At 24.3% G+C, this 20,702-nt stretch overlaps 3 protein-coding genes across 3 annotated transcripts; 1 reads left to right on the forward strand and 2 right to left on the reverse strand.

The window, feature by feature from the left end:
• The first annotated feature begins 2,399 nt into the window (after positions 1-2,399).
• On the forward strand, positions 2,400-4,955 carry LOC122850816 (ecdysone-induced protein 78C-like). Its single transcript, XM_044149882.1, has 5 exons — positions 2,400-2,684; positions 2,929-3,282; positions 3,385-3,666; positions 3,947-4,119; positions 4,910-4,955. Exons 1-5 carry the CDS (start codon positions 2,400-2,402, stop codon positions 4,953-4,955), a joined length of 1,140 nt encoding a protein of 379 aa, XP_044005817.1.
• A 622-nt stretch (positions 4,956-5,577) lies between these two features.
• Positions 5,578-7,112, reverse strand: LOC122851780. The gene is made up of 5 exons (XM_044151238.1): positions 6,973-7,112; positions 6,820-6,854; positions 6,453-6,602; positions 6,262-6,306; positions 5,578-6,180 (listed from the first exon to the last, which is right to left on the reverse strand). The coding sequence occupies exons 2-5, from the start codon at positions 6,850-6,852 to the stop codon at positions 6,022-6,024; spliced, it is 387 nt and encodes a 128-aa protein (XP_044007173.1). The 5' UTR covers positions 6,853-6,854; positions 6,973-7,112; the 3' UTR covers positions 5,578-6,021.
• Positions 7,113-10,458: 3,346 nt separating this feature from the next.
• LOC122850817 lies at positions 10,459-12,888 on the reverse strand. The gene is made up of 7 exons (XM_044149883.1): positions 12,547-12,888; positions 12,271-12,400; positions 11,824-12,188; positions 11,502-11,740; positions 11,098-11,396; positions 10,857-11,025; positions 10,459-10,765 (listed from the first exon to the last, which is right to left on the reverse strand). The coding sequence occupies exons 1-7, from the start codon at positions 12,886-12,888 to the stop codon at positions 10,459-10,461; spliced, it is 1,851 nt and encodes a 616-aa protein (XP_044005818.1).
• Positions 12,889-20,702: the final 7,814 nt, after the last annotated feature.

Consider the following 20,702-nt stretch of genomic DNA (forward strand, 5'->3'; position numbering starts at 1 on the left):
TCTAGAATATTTAACTATTCAACATTTTTTTTAATTTTATTTTTTTTTCAAGTACCCACATTGGATATATTTTGTGGAAGAAAAAAAAATATAAAGGGATAAGATTTGATAAAACTTTTTAATAAAAATTAAATAAAACTTGATAATTTATTTGTAATAAATTTTATTAAAAAAATAATGACAATAATATTCTTTTGAAATAGACTCAGTCAAATAAGACAAAAATTTTAGCTACAGCAATATGACTCGATTTTCAAAATATTTTATTTGAAATCTATTTTGATTTTAACGTTAACATTGATTTTATTGTGAGGTTGTGTTTATTTATTTTTTTTTGATTTATCAATAATAATAATGAATCAAATTTTTAAAATAACAACAACGATATGCCATGGAACTTGTAACTATGGTGTATTGACTTGAGTCCATTATACTCTGATAACTTGGCCTTGTCGAAGTTGTTGAACATACGAGTACACAACAAACACCAAATACCCTCCGGTAACTGTGCAATTGATAAATAGTAAAATTTGAAATAGAGTTAGTATAAATGTTTTGAAAACACATACACTGCACTTTTTATCAGCACCTTTGAATAACTAATATCGAAAACTGACTCATCATAGTCAATTTTGTATGTTATGAAAAATATATATGTTGAAAAAAAAAAACATTGTTATTCATAAACAAAATCCAGGAATCTTTTTTATACTTATTATTTTTAACTCAAAGTATTTTTACCCATGCAATTGTTGAAAAAAAAAATTAAATATATAAATTTTGTCGTCTAAATCTACATATGCTAATTTTACAAATTGTAGATTTAAGGTCAGTCGTTTTTAATATTTATGCTTAATTTATTGATTGATTAGTACGAAAATATTTGAATTTGGGTACCAATAAATCAGCAGGAAAATAGTTTAAAATTTTATTAATAAAAATTAATTATTTTACTTTGATAATTGAATTTTTTGAATGAATATTACAAGTTTTTTCTTGAAATTTTTTCTGAAAATTTATGAATTAAAATATCTATTTATAATATGATTATAAAGTTCAAATAAATTAAATTTTTATTATTATCAAAGGCCTCAAAATTTTGTTCTGCTTTTTTATTTTTACTAATTAAAAGAATTGATATGCGCAGAAAGATGTCAAAATTTTGTAATAACTTTTGTACAAATAAGCTGAATAATTTGTTGTATGAAAAAAAAAATTGAGCACATTCTCACGATAACAATTTCGATATATTAAATACACAATATTACAATGAAAACTGGCTAAATTTTTTTTTTTTTTTTTTTTCTAATTCAGCAAATTATTTAGCTCGGACGATTTTAAAAAAGTGAGGCGACAGTTGATCTGCCGAATCTCTTGATATTATATCAATAAGTACTTACAAATTGAATAATAGTGAAATAATTTCTTATTCAATATATGCATTTATAAGCTTGTTTAATGATAAAAAAAATTCATTATAAATTGTCTAATATTTTCGTGGCATTGATGTCATATATAGACAGTGGCTCAAACAGGCGGCATTTTAAAATCAATCGATCATAAAAATATATTTGACTATTTATAAATGTTGTTTCGAAAATAGTTTGTTTAATAAAAAAAAATATTTTTCACATTTATTTCAATATGAATAAATTGGTAGTTCAGAGTAAATATAAAATATGAAAAATAATATTATTATATACGTTCAACAAATATATCTATTTATTTTTTATATGGATTTTGAATTTTTACTCCTACATGTATGTTTTGTAAAAATTTATTTCAGATTATTTTATTATCACTAAAAAACAATACGAGATATGATAAGGCATATTTAGTCTTTTTTTAAAAAAACGAAAAAAAAAAACCACAGCCTCAAGCATTTTTGCCACGTAAATATTTTTTATTTCGATAAAAATATTTGTCGATTCGACATTAAAAAAATCTCACGATATATTTTAGTGTTAACATTAGACAAAAATAATAAACAATTTTCTAACGATTATTTTCTGTGTAGCTAATATAATAGTTTTTAAAATAGACCAATTAAAAAAATAATTATTGATGATTTCAGCAACAAGCAAGTATGCAAAGTAATATCGAACATCCGAGATATATCGAATTGATAAATCGTCAATATCGGTTTCTTCGATAAATCAGCTGATATCACTCATCTGGCATCCCCAACGCGCCAGCCAACAACAGCACTGAACAGCACATAACGTGTCAAACTGTCAAGTCATCAAAAACAATAGTTAACAGAACTTCTAGAATGGTAATAACATAGATTAGTTTATTTTTATGAATTGAGATTACTTGAATTAATAGATGATAGACATATTAATAATAAATTTATGTATATTTAAATTTTAATATAGCCTCAAAGTCTTGAAAATTTAATGGGAGCATTATCAACTCTTGAAGATGTTGAATCATCAAGAATTAAGTTATTCGAACAGTTTTCAATAAAAATAGAACCATCAATACAAAAAGTGGTAGATTTAGTTGGTACATTTTTCAGTAAGACTGACGTAGAGGAATCAGATTTGTCGACAACGGTTCGGTTTACACTTTTTAGGGCATGGATTTGTCAAACATCTTCATCTATGACAAGTGAAGGTTCAATTATATTTGAAGATGGTACTTGTTTTACAAGAAAACAACTTGAATTTTTGTTCATTAACGTGAGTTTAATTCAATGACATTATTATTATTTTTTTTTTTACATTTAAGTATCAATAAGTATTTTACTATTGTCTATGACACATGGTATTTTTTTATCTAACAAGTTTTTTTTTTTCTTTCCAATATGTCCAATTATTCAATAATCTCCATATAAATCTCAATCAACAAGCAAACTTTCTGTTTGTGTTGACAATTTATACTTAAAAAATATAATAATGTTCAATCAATTTTTTCTATTTTCAGCCTGACTTTGTTGATGCAATGATCGAATTTTCATTGTCATTACAAGTATTATCTAAAGCTGCATTGGATATGTTTCGTACTGCTGTGGTATTGAAACATTTACATCATTATATTCCTGAAGAAGCAAGAACATTTGATCGTGTATATGAAGATTTCAAAGTAGAGATAACAAAACATCATGAAAGTACAAATGATAAACCACCACTTTTTGACATGTTACAAAAGATATCAGAATTAAATGAACTTGATTGTCGATACCAATATATACGCAATTGGTTCCGAAAACGTTGGACTAAGATAAAAATTTCAACATTTTTTTCTGAAAATTTTGGAATTGCAAGCCCTGTGTCAATGGTAAATTGTTGCCTAATTTTCTTTTTTCTTTGATATGAATAGATAAGCTTGAATATATATATTTATATATACTAATGTTTTTTTTATGTATTTTTAATGAAGTATGAAAATCCAGAGGGAGTATCAGCGGTTGCTGAAATTGTTGAATTTCAAAAAATTCAATTATGGAAAAAAATGGACTATATATATACATTAGGAATTAAGGTTGTAGTACATACTATTCGTAAATATCTTGGCCCATTAAACAGGGAAGATACAATACGTCTTCTTAAAGTTGGTCTTATTAAGGTATGGATTTGTCAATATACACCGCTAATAACTGAAAACTCATTTGCAGTAGGTAATAATGGTTTTTCACGAGAACAACTTGATATCATATATGGAGTAAGTATTCAATGACTTTTTTTTTATTGAGAAATAGATCTAGAAAATTTGCTTGTTTATTGTTAAAGTTTTTTGTGTAGCAAGTTAATTAATAATTTAAAAGTTTTTTTCAAACATTTTACATAATATTTGAGAGATTGAATTATTTTTAATAACTTTTTTTAATGCTTTCAATTGGTTCAAAAGAATAAAAAAAAATTTAATCTTCATTAAAATGCTTGTGTTGACCAACTATAATTAATAACTATAATAATATCCATTTATATTTTTCTATTTTCAGACTGATTTCGTTGATGCATGGATTAAATTTACATTGTCGCTAGAACCATTTGAATTGTCTTCAGATGAAACGGAATTAATTGGTGTAATTGCTTTATTTAGCCCGACACCTGGTCTAATAGATCCTGAAACTGTACGAAAAATACAAGATCGCGAAATTGAAAATTTCAATAAGCTAATAACAAAATATCATAAAAATTCAGATGATATACTATCAACTCTTGATATTTTAAATAAAGTATCAGAATTACAAGAACTTAAGTTACTACACGAGAATTGTCTCGATTGGTTAAAAAAAAATTCAAGTAAAATAGAATTTTCGGTTTTGTTTCGTGAATTTTTTGATATTGAAAACTGTCAAGAAATTTCAGCATGAAATAAATAATTGAAAAAAACGATAATTAAAAAAAAAAGTTATCAAAACATCATAATATTCGTATTCAGATTAGAGTTTTTCCATTCTTTTTTCTTTTTTTTTTTTTAAATTCAAACATGTTATTTTATTATTTTGAAAGTTTTTATAATATTATTATCAATATTATTAGACGAAGAGCCTTGGATGAATCTTGATCCGTAGAAGTTATATCTATATGAATCATCAATTATTAAATTAATTATTTATCTTTTACTATGATGATGATGATGATGACTTTATTTTTTCCATGTTATTATCATTTAGACTGAAATAAACAGTCTTGAGAGAAGACAAGTTATCTCTTGAAAAACATTCATATTAACTAACAAATACTGATTGATTTTTACACATTTTATTCTTTTTTTTTTTAAACTCTGTTATTGTATTATTTTGAATGATTCTATAATAAATATATTGATTGACAAAAAAAAATTTAATTTAAAAAATGATTAATTTATAAAACATAGCAAAAATAAATAAAATTTTTTGGTAATTCAAATTGTTACATGACATTATTGTATAATAATATTTTAATAATCATTTTTTTAGAAATGTCAATCATGAAGAACCTGAAATGGAACAACTAAAATTTTAAATAAAAAAACAAAATTTTTTAAACATGAAATTCACTTTTTAATTTAAATTTCAATAAACAATGATGTATTACAAAGTATTATTTAATGAATGAGAAAAACAAAAAAGAAAGCTGTTAATTATTGATAACCCTTACATCATAAATAAAAAAAAAAAATAATAATTTTTGGGTTTCATTTGTTGACTTTTTTTTTTTTTTACTTGAAATTTACGTTCAAAATTGAGTTTTAATGAAACAATGATGATAAAAAAAAAAAATTATTAAATCTAGATAATTTTTATATAAAGAAGTTAATTTAAATTTCAATCAACAATGATGAAAAATATTATAAAGTATTACAAAGTATTATTCAATGAATGAGAAAAACAAAAAAGAAACTTGTTAATTATTGATAATCCTTACATCATAAATAGAAAATAAAAATAATAATTTTTGGGTTTCATTTTTTGTGAATTGTTTTTTTTTCAACTTAAAATTTACTTAATGAATGAGAACTTTATTTAATAAATGAGAAAAAGAAAAAGAAACTGATCAATTATTGATAGTTCTTATAATTATTATAAAAATTAGAAAGAAAAAAATAAGGTTTTTTGTGTTTCATTTGTTGTTGATTGCTTTTTTTTTTTTTACATGAAATTTACATTTCAATTTGAATTTCAGTGAAACAATGATAATAAAAAGAAAAAACCTTATTAAATGTAGATAAGTTTCATATAAAGAGAACAAAAAAAAGTATTAATACGATAAGAGGAAAAAGTTAAATCGAAGTCTCAAGAACAAAAAAAAAAAATTTAATAACAATAACTTTTTAATTTAAACCTGGTGGTCTGTTGATTGTTGGGGGTGGTGGTCGTGTAATTGAGAGTTGATTATCAGAAACTAAATACCAGTGTTGATAATGTTGGTTTGATGATGCATTTTGTGTAATGTGCTTGTTGTTGCTGTGAAATTTGCTGCTGTTACTGTTGTGGTTGTTGTTGATACAACAAAGGCTCAGATGAAGCTTTTTTGTTGGTTAATAACTTGAAACAGACACTACCAGTCTTTCATTATTGTTATTATATTTTTATGGTTGTCTTGGCACTATTTTAACCCAGCTCTCACGAGGTAACTTTGGTACCTCCTGCGTTACTCTCTGTCGAACGTTAGCACGTTGTCTCTCCACTTCTACGTTTCTTGGATTGCTCAACATTGTATTTAACGTTGAATTGGAAACAGCCAATCGCTGTTAAAAAATTATTAAAATGATTAGTTAATAGTTAAAAAGTAGTTTTAAGATAAATAAAAAGATATAAACATGACTTACTCCTGTTCCAGGTTGTTCTGTTACATCAGGAATACTTTCCAACAGCTGCAATATCAACAATGTGAAAAAAAAAGTTTTTAGTATTTGAATAAAGTTAATTTATAGAAAAAAATTATATAATAATAAATGCAAAATGGCAGTAGATCTAGAGTATAACAAACAATCAAGATTAAAAAAAAAAATGTACTCACAGCTGCATCTGCAGGTCTTTGTCCTCCAGCTTGATCATCTGATATTTTTTCTCCAGCTTGACCATCTGACTTTTGTTCTCCAGCTTGACCTTGAATAATTGGAGCTTGTCCATCATCATTGCAATCCATTGATTCAACATCATCAGGGATCTTTTGACAAAAATAAATAAATAATAAAGATTAGTTGAAAGCTTTAAATCATGCCAATTATAAAATTAAGAATTAATTATTTGTATAAAAAAAAAAATCTAATTATTTTTGAAAAAAAAAAAAACTAATATAAAAAACCCAGTAAGAGATAATGATGAAATAAATTATAATACTATTATTATTGTAAGATAAAACAATATAAATTAGGTATCTTAACCTGGCTGTCACCACGTGATGTACTTGACTCCATGTCTACAACAAAATTTTATTTTATTAATACATATACTCATCATTTTATTAATAAACTTTGATAAATTTCGATAAATTGATAATTTTTTATGAAAATTATTTATAATTTCGTTTTACTAACCGATTTTTCTTTTTTTTTAACAATAAAATTGTCGAATTTGTCACGAATGAATAAATCAACAAACAACACGAGAGATTTTTCAGTTTCCAAAAACTAAAGAAAAAAATCTCACAATTTTGCTTGTTTACTTTTTTTTTTTTCTCTCTCTCTCTCTCTTCCTCTATCCAAGTAGTTGAACAATGAAAAAAGCTAGAGTGGGAGAAAAAAAATAAAATAAAAGAAAACTGACAATTGTACTTACCTATCAAAATATCAATTAAAATATTTTACTAATTTTTTTTTTTTTCATCCTGGATGCTAACTAAAATTTATATTTTAATTTATTAAAATTTAACATTCGTTATAAATTATAAATAATTTTTTTTTTTTTTTATAACACTGATTTGGTGTGAAGACGTTAAAAATGGCGGGCTTTATTTTTGAATTTTAAATCGTATTTTGCATTTGTGTTTACTATTGTTGTAGTTTATAATGTAATATATTGAATTTTACTTTCAAACAATTGTTGAGGTAATTCTTTTTAAATACAAGTATTGTGAGATTTTAATTTAAATGTTAAAACAACTTTATTTTTTTTTTTTTTTGTAGATGGAAAATAAGTGTTGTAATTTTGTGTCAAGTTTTTCAAGAAAACAAGGAAAATCAGTGGTACAAAAAAATCAAGATGCATCGTCAAATGCTTTTTTCTTAATTTAAATTGAAAAAGTCCAGAATACCTTTCATTATTTATTGATGATGATGATGATAAATTTAAAAAAAGAGTCAAAGGAGTAAGTTTTTAAATTAAAAAAAGAAAATCATTTGATTAAATTTTATTACTCTTTCGTCTATTCTTTTATACAGATGACTGATCAAAAAATTGAAAAAATTCTCGACAAGACACTTGGGTATTCTATAGATTTTTACGAGAAAAAGATGTATTTGAACGTTACTATAAACAACATTTGGCTAAACATTTATTTATTTATTTATTGTTGAAATCAGTATCTGATGACAAAACTTGAGGTAATTTTTAAACCATTCCTTTTAATCACATGTTAAAAGGTAACAACTATTAATAGTTTATCAATCTCGTCTACAAAATAAATATCAATAAACATTCACTCTCAATTTGGATTGATATTAATTGAATTAAAAAAATTGTTGTTTTTTTTTTTTTTTAGAAATATAATAATGTCCATATATATTTTTCTATTTTCAGCCTGGTTTTGTTGATGCAATGATCAAATTTTCATTGTCATTATAAGTATTATCTAAAGCTGCATTGGATATGTTTCGTACTGCTGTGGTATTGAAACATTTACATCGTTATATTCCTGAAGAAGCAAGAACATTTGATCGTGTATATGAAGATTTCAAAGTAGAAATAACAAAACATCATGAAAGTACAAATGATAATTCACCAACTTTTGACATCTCACAAAAGATATCAGAATTAAATGACCTTGATTGTCAATACCAATATATACGCGATTGGTTCCGAAAACGTTGGACTAAGATAAAAATTTCAACATTTTTTTTTGAAAATTTTGGAATTGCAAGACCTGTGTCAATGGTAAATTGTTGCCTAATTTTCTTTTTTCTTTGATATGAATAGATAAACTTGAATATATAGATTGATATGTACTAATGTTTTTTTTTTATGTATTTTTAATGAAGTATGAAAATCCAGAAGGAGTATCATCGGTTGCTGAAATTGTTGAATTTCAAAAAATTAAATTATGGGAAAAAATGGACTTTATATGTATATACAATAGGAATTAAGGTAATTCATTACATACTATTCGTAAATATCTTGGCCCATTAAACAGGGAAGATACAATACGTCTTCTTAAAGTTGGTCTTATTAAGGTATGGATTTGTCAATATACACCGCTAATGACTGAAAGCTCATTTGCAATAGGTCAGAATGGTTTTTCACGAAAACAACTTGATATTATGTACGGAGTAAGTATTCAATGATAGATTTTTTTTTCATTGACAAATAGATCCAGAAAGCTTGCTTGTTTATTGTTAAAGTTTTTAATGTAGCAAGTTAATTAATAATTTAAAAGTTTTTTTCAAACATTTTACATAATATTTTAGAGATTGAATTATTTTTAATAACTTTTTTTATTGCTTTCAATTGGTTCAAAAGAATAAAACAAAATTTAATCTTCATTAAAATGCTTGTGTTGACCAACTATAATTAATAACTATAATAACGTCCATTTATATTTTTCTATTTTCATTATTAATTATAGTAATAAAAACTATATAAGAATAAATTTAAAATATATCATAAAAATACTAACCAATACCTCACTTTGTTAAAAGCTATTTGTTGTGATAAAAATAAATTTAATTATTGTAAATATCTACTATAATTTTGTTTTTTCAATTTATTATTCGAGAAATGTAAAAAAAAATTTAATTTTAAAAATGATTAATTTATAAAACATAGCAAAAATGAATAAAATTTTTTGGTAATTCAAATTGTTACATGACATTATTGTATAATAATATTTTAATAATCATTTTTTTAGAAATGACAATCATGAAGAACCTGAAATGGAACAACTAAAATTTGAAATAAAAAAACACAATTTTTTTTTAACATGAAATTCACTTTTTAATTTAAATTTCAATAAACAATGATGTATTACAAAGTATTATTTAATGAATGAGAAAAACAAAAAAGAAACTTGTTAATTATTGATAATCCTTACATCATAAATAGAAAATAAAAATAATACTTTTTGTGTTTCATTTTTTGTGAATTGTTTTTTTTTCAACTTGAAATTTACTTAATGAATGAGAACTTTATTTAATAAATGAGAAAAAGAAAAAGAAACTGATTAATTATTGATAGTTCTTATGATTATTATAAAAATTAGAAAAAAAAAAATAAGGTTTTTTGTGTTTCATTTGTTGTTGATTGCTTTTTTTTTTTTACATGAAATTTACATTCCAATTTAAATTTCAATGAAACAATCCTATATAAAAAAGAACAAGGTACTAATAGCTATCGACATTCAAGTTAAATAAAAACGACCGCGCAAGCGGGCGCTCAGTCTCGTCACTGATAAAAAATAGAATAAAAAATAACCTTGTGGAAGAATTACAAGTCTGAAAAAAACATTTTATCAAAAAATAGAAATAATAATTAAACGAGGTCATTATAAAATGAACAAATTTTTTATATATATTTTTTTTTTAATTTATTTTATCAGCATCACTAAAAATATTTTTTTATATAAGCAAAAATATTCATCAACGTTTTTTCCAATCTATAATTAAAAATATTAATTTATTTTTTACTATTATTGAGGTATCATTTTTATTTGGAACATCTTATCAACAAGATAATGTAATTACTTTTTTTAATCTATTTTTGTGACAATAATATAATATTTAAAGAATAAAAAACAAAAAATTCGAACGAAAAAAAAAAATTATAATATTCAATATAATTGTAATTAATTAAAAATAAATTTTATTTTTAATTTAAGCACTTGTATTATCGTTAATTACTTTTTCGAAATAGCCACTAATATCAGAGGATTGAAATTTGAGTCCAATAAATCCTCCAGAGCCATCAGCTCCACGGTGATAAAGACCAACAGAAGATAATGGCAATGATAATGATAGTGAACTCGTATCGCGTATATCAATAAATGGAACAATTGATTGACCAAGATCTTTTTTTTCATCGGTTGGTTGAAATTTAATTTTACTATGAGCAGCTGAAATTTTATTGTTGCTTCCTTGCATTGTTATTGGATTTCCAGCCTCGCCAAGATCAATCATTTGTCTAAACAATAAAAAAAAAAAAAAACAAATAAAATTGTAAAAAAAATTAGTCATAAATTATTGTATTGAAAAATTGATTTTTTATTAATTACCTTTTTGTGTGGCCAAGTTTTTTCATCATGAATTTTGTTGCTGAGGTGTAATGTGGCTGTGAATTATCTAATTTACCTGTATAAATATTAAATTCCATTGACAAAACAACCAATTCAAGTACATCACGATCTTTGTCATCAACAACCTCAGATTTATTTAATTTAGCACCTTAAAGAAAAACATGAAAATTATATTTTTGATTGTACAAATAATTGTAAAGCAAGATGTTAAACAACGAACCTATGACAACATGACCTGGAGGAACAGTTATGTCATCAAGATTTATTGATAGACCAGATGTTATATACAAAAAATCTTTTCCAACTTTCAATATTCGTTCATTGATAATTTGTCGATCATTATAGCGATAATACTGATATTCTGGAACAACATCTTGATGGTCCATTATTTTTCGATATGATGTCTTAACCCATTGAATTGTCTTTTGATCAATAATTCCACCAGGTAAAAGAACTCCGTGCTGTGCAGCCAATGATATCATACCATCTATTTCTCGAAATTTTAAGCTCGTAATGACCCTATTAAAATTTTTATTAATTTAAAATTCATGTCTAGTGAAAGTTTTAAATAACTATTGCCATTAAACATGTTTAAATAAATAAATAAATAATTAATTTTATTACTTGTTTGATGAGTAATCAGCCTGAGCCAATTGAAAAGATATTGCACGAACATCACCGTGTTTCCATTTTTTTCTTTCACACTGGCAGTAACAAAATTGACTGGTTGTTTCACTGAAAAGCGAAGATTGCTTTATGACATGTCCTGATACATAATTTTTCGGGCAATGTGTAGTGGCTGAATGATTTCCATATTTCGCCCAATAAGTATCAACAGATAAATAACGTTTTGATTCATCTGTCTACATTCAAAATATGTATAATGAATAAAAATTATTTAATATCGTTTGTAAAATATAAAAATATTTTAATTTGATTAACTTACTGCTGGACATATTTTTATGGCATCACCACCTATTGTATCACAATTTTTAAGCACTCCACCATCTGCTGCACATGTCTGCTCGAAACATAATGATTTATCAGATTTGCATGAGTCCTGAATGACTTTGTATTCAACGTTATATGAACGACAATCGGAATTCATATCAACTGCTGATGAATCAAAGACGAATCCTTGGGATGGTCCAACAATTTCAGTGAATGTTACATTCTTAATATCATATTGGGTATTACAATTACGAATATCTCTTGATGCTTTAAACATTGCACTACGTGCATCGTCAACAAAACGTTGTATTTGTACTTCTGCTTCTTCAATTGCATTGTTTATTTTATGTGTATAATCCTCTGGTGTATAAAAAATAATTGAATGTTAGCTATTTACTTTTAAATTTAATATTTTTTTTTAATTTTCATTATTTAAACAAACCTTGATGTTTTCTTATCAAAAATTTATATGCTGATATTATTAAAAAGTATCCTTTATATGCTTTATTTATCGCGACATTTAAAAAATTTGATATATGCTGCTGACGCAAAATCATGTTGTCGTTACACATCTGGAAATAAATTTTTTTCGTTAAAATAAATATTTTTTTCACGTCCAGCTAAAATTAATATTTACTTTGACAGTGTTTATTTTTAAATTTAATAAATCAAATATTTTTCTTGTTGAAGATTGCATTTGATTGAGAGCATATTGAACCCCATCATCTTGATCTGATAAAACAACGTTGAAATAATTTTCAAGAGCTGTTAAATTAGCATCTTTATTTGACTGTAAAAGTTCATTAAATGGTATATAAAATTCGTCAATTCTTTTCATATCCCAATCGAGTATCTCCAGACTTTTATCTGTACCATCATGATCATGAACAATGTAATTTAAAAAATGACGTACTTCAGGACGTATTTTTTCATCATCATTGATTCCATATTTATACTGATAAGTTAATTCATCAACAAAACTTTTAGCTATTATTGGATCTGGTACCCATTGCATTGAGAGACTTGTTTTTATTTTACTCGCTGTTGTCAAAGCCTCCATTGGCGTTCCAGGTTCACATTTAATAATTTCAATTAAATTATATGAAATTAAAAATATTAATATCAACTGGAATTTCTTCATCTTTCCTGTTAATTTTATTTCTAAAAAATATTAAAATCAAATTTATTATTTATTTTATAAATTTATTTCATGTAAAATTATTTTATCCTGGACTTACCAATAATTAATTAGAAAAATAAAAAATATAGAGAAAGCTTTGAGACCTGCCAATCGAATGGAAGTCTCAGAGAAAACTATTAATTTCGGCAAACATTTGGACTTAATTTATATTGACTAAATGACTTTTTATATATAGACAAATGTAAATTATTAATATATGTATTGACCTATTATTAATACTGATAACAAGTAAATTTAGAAAAAGATTAGGACTCATATCACACTTGAATATGTTAGAGCATGATTGCACGAAAAAAATTTCGATATTTCTATCCATTTCTTCTCTTAATGAGTCCAATTTTTGATACTGCTATTAAAAGTATAACACTAATATCTATTTTAATATCTTTTTTTAAACATTAAATTGCCATTTTATTTCTATTTTGTTATTTATAAAGTTTAAGCAAGTTCACATGGTCAAAAGTCCACTCAATTAATTGACCATTTCGATATCACGACAAACAAAAAAAGAAACCACTCTACCTAAATGTCGTACAAATTCCAAAATATAATATACAAATATAAAATATAAAAAATAAAAAAACCCATCGCTTAATCTATTACCAATCAATTACATATTTTTCTAGGACAATTATTATCTTTGTGAGAATATCATGAATATAATAAAACATTTTCGACTAATTAAAAATAATTTCATGTAATTTTTTCTATCTAAATTTATCATATAAAATTCAATGAATATTTTCGTTTATTAATAATTAATTATCCATCATTTTATTATCATTTTTCTATTAAATTAATTTCGAATAGTTCATGATAATTTTCCTCACTGAGGCATTTTTTTTACTACTTTTTTCCACGCGTTTGCGGTGGTAAAGTGAACTATTATCTCACTCTCCGCTCCACACGTCTTTTTCACATTACCGTGCGTAACTTTCATTTTACCGGAAGCGTAACTTTCATTTTACCGTAAAAATTATTTTACCGGAATTTTCGGTTAAAGTGAAAAAGACGTGTACAGCGAAAAGTGAGATAATAATTCAATTTACGACAACAAACGCGTTTAAAGTAAACTCTTACGTGAAAGAAAAATATATGTGAAATTAGGGGGTTAAGCAGAATTTTATCAAACACTACTTTACCCCCTAGTATCACAATATACTATTTTGTAATCTCATCAACTGACAAAGTTTAATTGAAAATGATTTTTTTTTCCAATTTTTACTTTTTTTTTCTCTCTCTTCCCCTATCCAAGTCGTTGAACAAAGAAAAAAGCAAAAGTGGGAGAAAAAAAAAAAAACTGACAATTGTACTTACCTATCAAAATATCAATTAAAATGTTTTATTAATTTTTTTTTTTCATCCTGAATGCTAACTAAAATTTATATTTTAATTTATTAAAATTTAACATTCGTTATAAATTATAAATAATTTTTTTTTTTTTTTTTATAACATTGATGTGGTGTGAAGACGTTAAAAAAGGCGGGCTTTATTTTGGAATTTTAAATCGCATTTTGCATTTGTGGTTACTATTTTTGTAGTTGATATTGTATTTATTGAATTTTACATTCAAACAATTGTTGAGATAATTCTTTTTGAGTACAAGTATTGTGAGATTTTAATATAAATGTTAAAACAACTTTATTTTGTTTGTCAAATTTTTTAAAAAGACAAGGAAAATCAGTGGTACAAGAAAATCAAGATGCATCATAAAATGCTGTACATTTTATACAAAAATTACTTGACTTGAAAGAACGTTTTGATCGTTTTCTTCATAATTAATTTAATAATGATATAAATTATTTGAACAAATGATTGTATAGAATTTGGAATTTTATCGTAATTTAAATTCAAAATGTCCAGAATATCTTTCATTATTCATTGATGATGTTAATGATAAATTGAAGGAAAGATTTAAAAGAGTAAGTTTTTAAATTAAAAAAAATAAATAAATCACTTGATTCAATCTTATTACTCTCTCATCTATTTTTTTATACAGATGACTGATCAAAAAATTGAAGGAATTCTCATCGTGTACTCTATATATTTTTACAAGAAAAAGAATGGATTATTGATAAAGTATCATGGAGTCAATCAATATATTTTTTTATAGCATGTATTTTTTGTGGTTTATTTAGTTCATCTAGAATGCCATTATTTATTATTTCAAGTGCTAATAATATTGTTGTAAAAATGCTTGTACAATATTGTCATAATTTACATGATGAAAAAATAAATCACTTGATTCAATCTTGTTACTCTCTCGTCTATTTTTCTATACAAATGAGTGAACAAAAAATTGACAATATACATAGTGTCTGTGTTTGAAACATAATTTTATACATCCAGGTTTATTTCAACCTTATTCATTAAAAAAATTAATTATCTTATCATAAACACGAGCATGGTGCTCTCGTTGATGGAAATGTATGCTTTTATATTTCTTAAATTTATTCTTAAAAAAACTCTTTAAGTATTTTCTTTGTCAAAAATATCTTGACATCAAACGAAAATTTATTATCGTTCTACAAGTCAGAATTATTAATTTTATTCTTTAAATGTTAATTTAAAATAAACTGATATTGAAATATTTTTTTTTTGTAAAAAATAAAAAGTATACTTAAAATAATATAAAAATTATCAATACTTTTTCTCAAAATTATACACTGACTTGATAGAACGGAAAAATAAATTAAACCTGTACTGTATGCTATAAATTGTTTGTTGGAGAAAAGAGAGAAGCTTACGATTGTTTGTTTTTTTTTTTTTTTTTTTTTTTTCTCATTCAACCACCGATCTCTGTACTCAGGTGAAGAAAAAAGCAAGAGAGGGAGAAAAAAAACATTTTGAATTTCAAATCGTATTTTTCATTTGTGTTTATTATTTTTGTAGTTTATGTTATTATTATTATTATACAGATTGGATTACAAAAACTAATTACAAATTGTTTTTAATACGAAAATTTTATATTTTAAAAATAATTGTAAATCTTATAAAATACAAAAACGTTGACATTATAATTATTAATGATTTTTTTACAATTTTATATTTTGTTGTAAATGAGGTTTATATTATTAATTATTTTTTTTAGAAGAATATTGTTTTTTCGAGGATAAAAGAACGTTTACAAAAATGCTGACACAATAATGATTTATAATTTTAATGGTTTTTTTTTTTTTTATTGCTAGATTTCTTTAAATGTACTTTCGGTAAATGACTCTTATTCATATGTGTTTTGAGAGTAAATAGTCATTATCATTGATGTATCAGTGTTAGGCTTTGTAGAGATAACAAAAAAAAAAATAATAATAATAAATGAAAAAGAACTTGATAATTTTTCATAAATTTATTTGATAAAAAAAAATTCTTGAAAATGATATACTTTTTCGAAAATGACTCCAACAAAAAATGTTAAGATTATATGATATATTTTGGACCACATCAACGCAACTCGACTATCAAAATTTTTACTATAAAAATTATATTTTTTTTTTCTTCGTTTTTATTGTATTTTATATTTTAGTGGTTCAATTTGATTTACGTTAAAATTAATTTTATTAAGTTTTGTTATTTGTTTTCTCTCAGAAACAATAATAATTATTCAGATTCTTAAAATATTAATGGACTTTTTATGTCTGATGTTGGAATGGCTTGTCGAAGTTGTTGAACATACGAGTACACAACAAACATGAAATACCCTTCGATAACTGTGAAATTAATTAATAGCAATGTCAATAATATTAGCAGTGATAAAATTTTCTAAATAAATAAAGAGATATAATTACCATATCCAATAACAGCGCTAAGAGATCTTTCGGATTCCGACAAGGCATCAACTTCATCAGTAGACTTAAACAGAGAAGGAGCAACAGGAGGAGGAAATTTTTGCTGGAACCACCAGCCTCCTTCTTCTCCCAAAGTCGAATACGCAGTCAATAAAATAGATGCAATTATGAACGTGATCATTGCATAAAATAAAATTTCTGACTTTTTCTAAAATTTATGAATATATGATAATTCACAAATGGTTATTAAAAAAGATTTAAATAATATAAAAAATCATTTGTATTCTAAAAAAAAATATTTAGTATTCCATATTAACTTACCAAAATAGTACTCAACAACATTGCCAAAGTAACGGCAGGTAGAAAAACTGCGAAAATATAATCCATTAGTTGAGGTGAAACATCAATTAACGTGAGGTTCTTGATTTTCGTGCCGTTTTTTAATGTTTGAACAGTATAGAAAGCCAATATCGATGTTCCTTCGTAATTAAAAGGAATTGACAAATAGTAAATCTGTAAAAATGAAGGATTTAATTTAATTTTTCATATAGTTAAATGACATTTTAGATTAATAATAAAAAATTTCAATGATAATATTTTATATGTAACTTACCAATGGTATCACCGAAATAATGATTGTTCCAAGACGAAGACCAAAACAAAAGCAGCAAGTATTAGTCATTTCTCTTTCACGTGGCTTGATAAACAGAAAAAAAAAAGAAAATGTGATGGTCAAATCGTTGAATTTATTAGAAGATGAAGTATTCCGAGCGACAAGCTGAGGTAAAATGATTCAAGAAGCTAGTTGATACTTCTTGGACACGACGAATTTACCAAAATTTATCAAATGTCTTATCATGTTTCACGACGAATGTACAGGCACATGCGCAAAAGATAAAATCTACTATAAAATTTGAAAAAGAGTTAGTATGGGTGTTCAGAAAAAAACATAAGGGGTCACGCAGAAAAGTCACTTCGAAGCCCGGAAGCTCAAGATAGCTGTTACACAAACATAAATACCATCATAACTTTTGATAATATTTTATTTTCGTGTACAGCCATTTTGAACTTCCAGACTTTCGATAACTGACTTATCATGATCAGTTTTGTATATTATGATTGATATGTTCAAAAAAAAAAAAAAATTTATTATTCATAAATATATTATTTAAAAAATAAAATCAAGATCCCTTTTATGTATCATATAGAATATTTTACATGTGATAACAGAGTCAAATTATTTTAATAATTAATTTCTTGTGTAGGATTTGTTATCTTTCCATGTATAATTTGTATATATATATTATATATATTCGACAAGACTTTCAATTGAAAATATTCTTCTCTATACAATTATTGACAAATAAAATGAATATATTAATATAAATCCTAATATAAATGATAAATAAAACTTTACATTCGAGTAACTTAATTCAGAATGAATTTAAAAAAAACCAATGACGAAATAATAAAGATTAAAATTTATTTTTCAAGCTGATAGTTGACGGATTATACAGATAGACATTCAGTTTATCATTCCTTGAAGGCATAAAATAATAATGATAATCTTTGACCTGTACCCAAAATATATTCTACTAAGCATGGCATTCTGATGAAGAAAAAAAAAAAAAACATATACGGCCTCTAAACTTGATGTCTAGAATTATATATGCTATTTTACAAATTGTAGAATATTGTTCAATTATCAACAATCATCTTCCAAAAAATAACCAATGTATTATTGAAGGTCAATCAAAAAATTTGTTAAATTGTAGATTCTTCAATCACTTTGTCGAAACAACAAATAAATTTATTTTGTCACGTTTATCACCAGTTATAAATAATCTACGACAGTCATTAGTCAAATGTAAAATCAAAAGATCCATGATACATTCATTTTTTATAAAGTTAAAAATTGAGTAAATTAAAAGTAAATTTATTATACTTCCGAATTAATAGTTTACAAATACGATTTGGACTGAAGAAATCACTGTCCCACTATTTTATGTCAGCTTCCAAAAATACATAAAGTGTATTTTTATTTATCCATACAATAATAGTATAATTATTATTATTTTTATTAATGCTAGATAAAGTTTATTAATTTCAATATATATTTATATATAATTTTCAATTGATAATAAATTAATTTTCAGCTTTAGTTTTCTGTTGTTAATTAACTCAGGCAGCAAAAAAGAGAAAAAAAAAGATGGAGCTATGAAAAAAACAAAAAATTCCAATAATAAAAATCAAGTTTTTGGATACAAAAAAAAAAAAACAAAAAATGGATCGTAATGTTCAGAAACAGCATTAATAAATTTTTGTAAATTTTTTCATGGTATGATTTTGATGCAGAAAAAGAATCCCTTTCTAAATATTGCTACCATATACCATGGATAATCTTGATACATGTATGCATCCCTGAACTTATTGTGCTAATTATGATATCAATTTTTTCAAGCAGTGGACTCTTTTGATTTTATATTTTACTAATAACTATATCCTAGAGTATTTATAACGTAGAGTTGAACAAATGATGTTAGTCTATCAACATCAATTGAAACACTAACACTACAAGGTGTTATATTATTGTGCAGTATGGTTGTCTACATATATTTGTGATACCAGTTTTTGGTATGCTTAATAATTTTAGGTGAACTCAAAAAGAGAAGTATGCACTTGTCATATATTTAACTATTTAATATTACTTTTTATTTCATTTTTTTTCAAGATATATTTTGTAAAAAAAAAAAAAACAAATATGAAAGGAGACTTGATAAAACTTCGTTTTTTTTTTTTTTATGTTAAAATATTTTTTAAATTCTTTATTGACACTAATTAAAAATTAATTTATAAATTTAATTTTATTTTTAATATTTATGCTTGATTTATGAAATGATCAGGATAAAAATATTAAACTTTAGGTTTCAAAAAATTAGCAAAGATTAAATTTATAAAATAGTTTTAAATTTTATTAATGAAAACTAAATATTTTACTATGATAAATAAATTTGTAATTATTTAAATAAATATATAAATTAAAATATATCTATTTATATTATTAAATTTTTATTATCAATCAAGAAAGCACAAATAAATTTAATATAAACAAATTATCACATCTACGATCACGAGAATCGCATCTCCGCCTTTTTGCACCTAGGAAATGTCTCCGCCAGTCGAGAAAAAAACCGGAGAAAAAGTGAAAAAATTTCTCCGCCCTAGGTCATTTGCGTAGAGTCGGATAAAAAGCAGAGAAATTCGAAAAATTATTTCACCAGGGACTCTTGTTCCAGGTTGTTCTGTCTGCATGGGAAAAAAAATAACTGGGAAATATATCTATTTGGCCTTTAGAATATATATCTTGTGAGAATATATCCAGAAACTATAATATACCTTGAGTGATCTTTGCAAACGACTGTAGTATTATTAATGTGAAAATAAAGTATTATTAATTGAATAACGTTAATTTGTAATGAAAAATTTATATAATTGGATAATGCGTTTCATATCAAGTTATGTAATCACTACAAATAATAAATAATTCACACCAGTCATTTACGTTGCACATTCAACAAAAAAAAAAAAAATATTATTCATTAATGTTAAAGAACTGGGAACATGCAGTTAGAGCATCACCCAGCTAATGAAATCTCATAGAAATCATGAAATGGGACTAAATACACATCAAATGCTCATAAAATAATAACAATAATATAATAATAATAATAATAATAATATTTATGAGCATTTGAGGTGTATTTGAATTCGACTAAATATAGACAACTGAGCGAGCATCTTTACCAAGCTTCTATCATGTGAATAATCAAGTATTTTGTAATTGAATAATTTTACTTCATAAAAAAAAAAAAAAAAGAAATAATAAAT

This window comes from Aphidius gifuensis, linkage group LG3, assembly GCF_014905175.1.
Source record: "Aphidius gifuensis isolate YNYX2018 linkage group LG3, ASM1490517v1, whole genome shotgun sequence".
Classification (NCBI taxonomy): domain Eukaryota; kingdom Metazoa; phylum Arthropoda; class Insecta; order Hymenoptera; family Braconidae; genus Aphidius; species Aphidius gifuensis.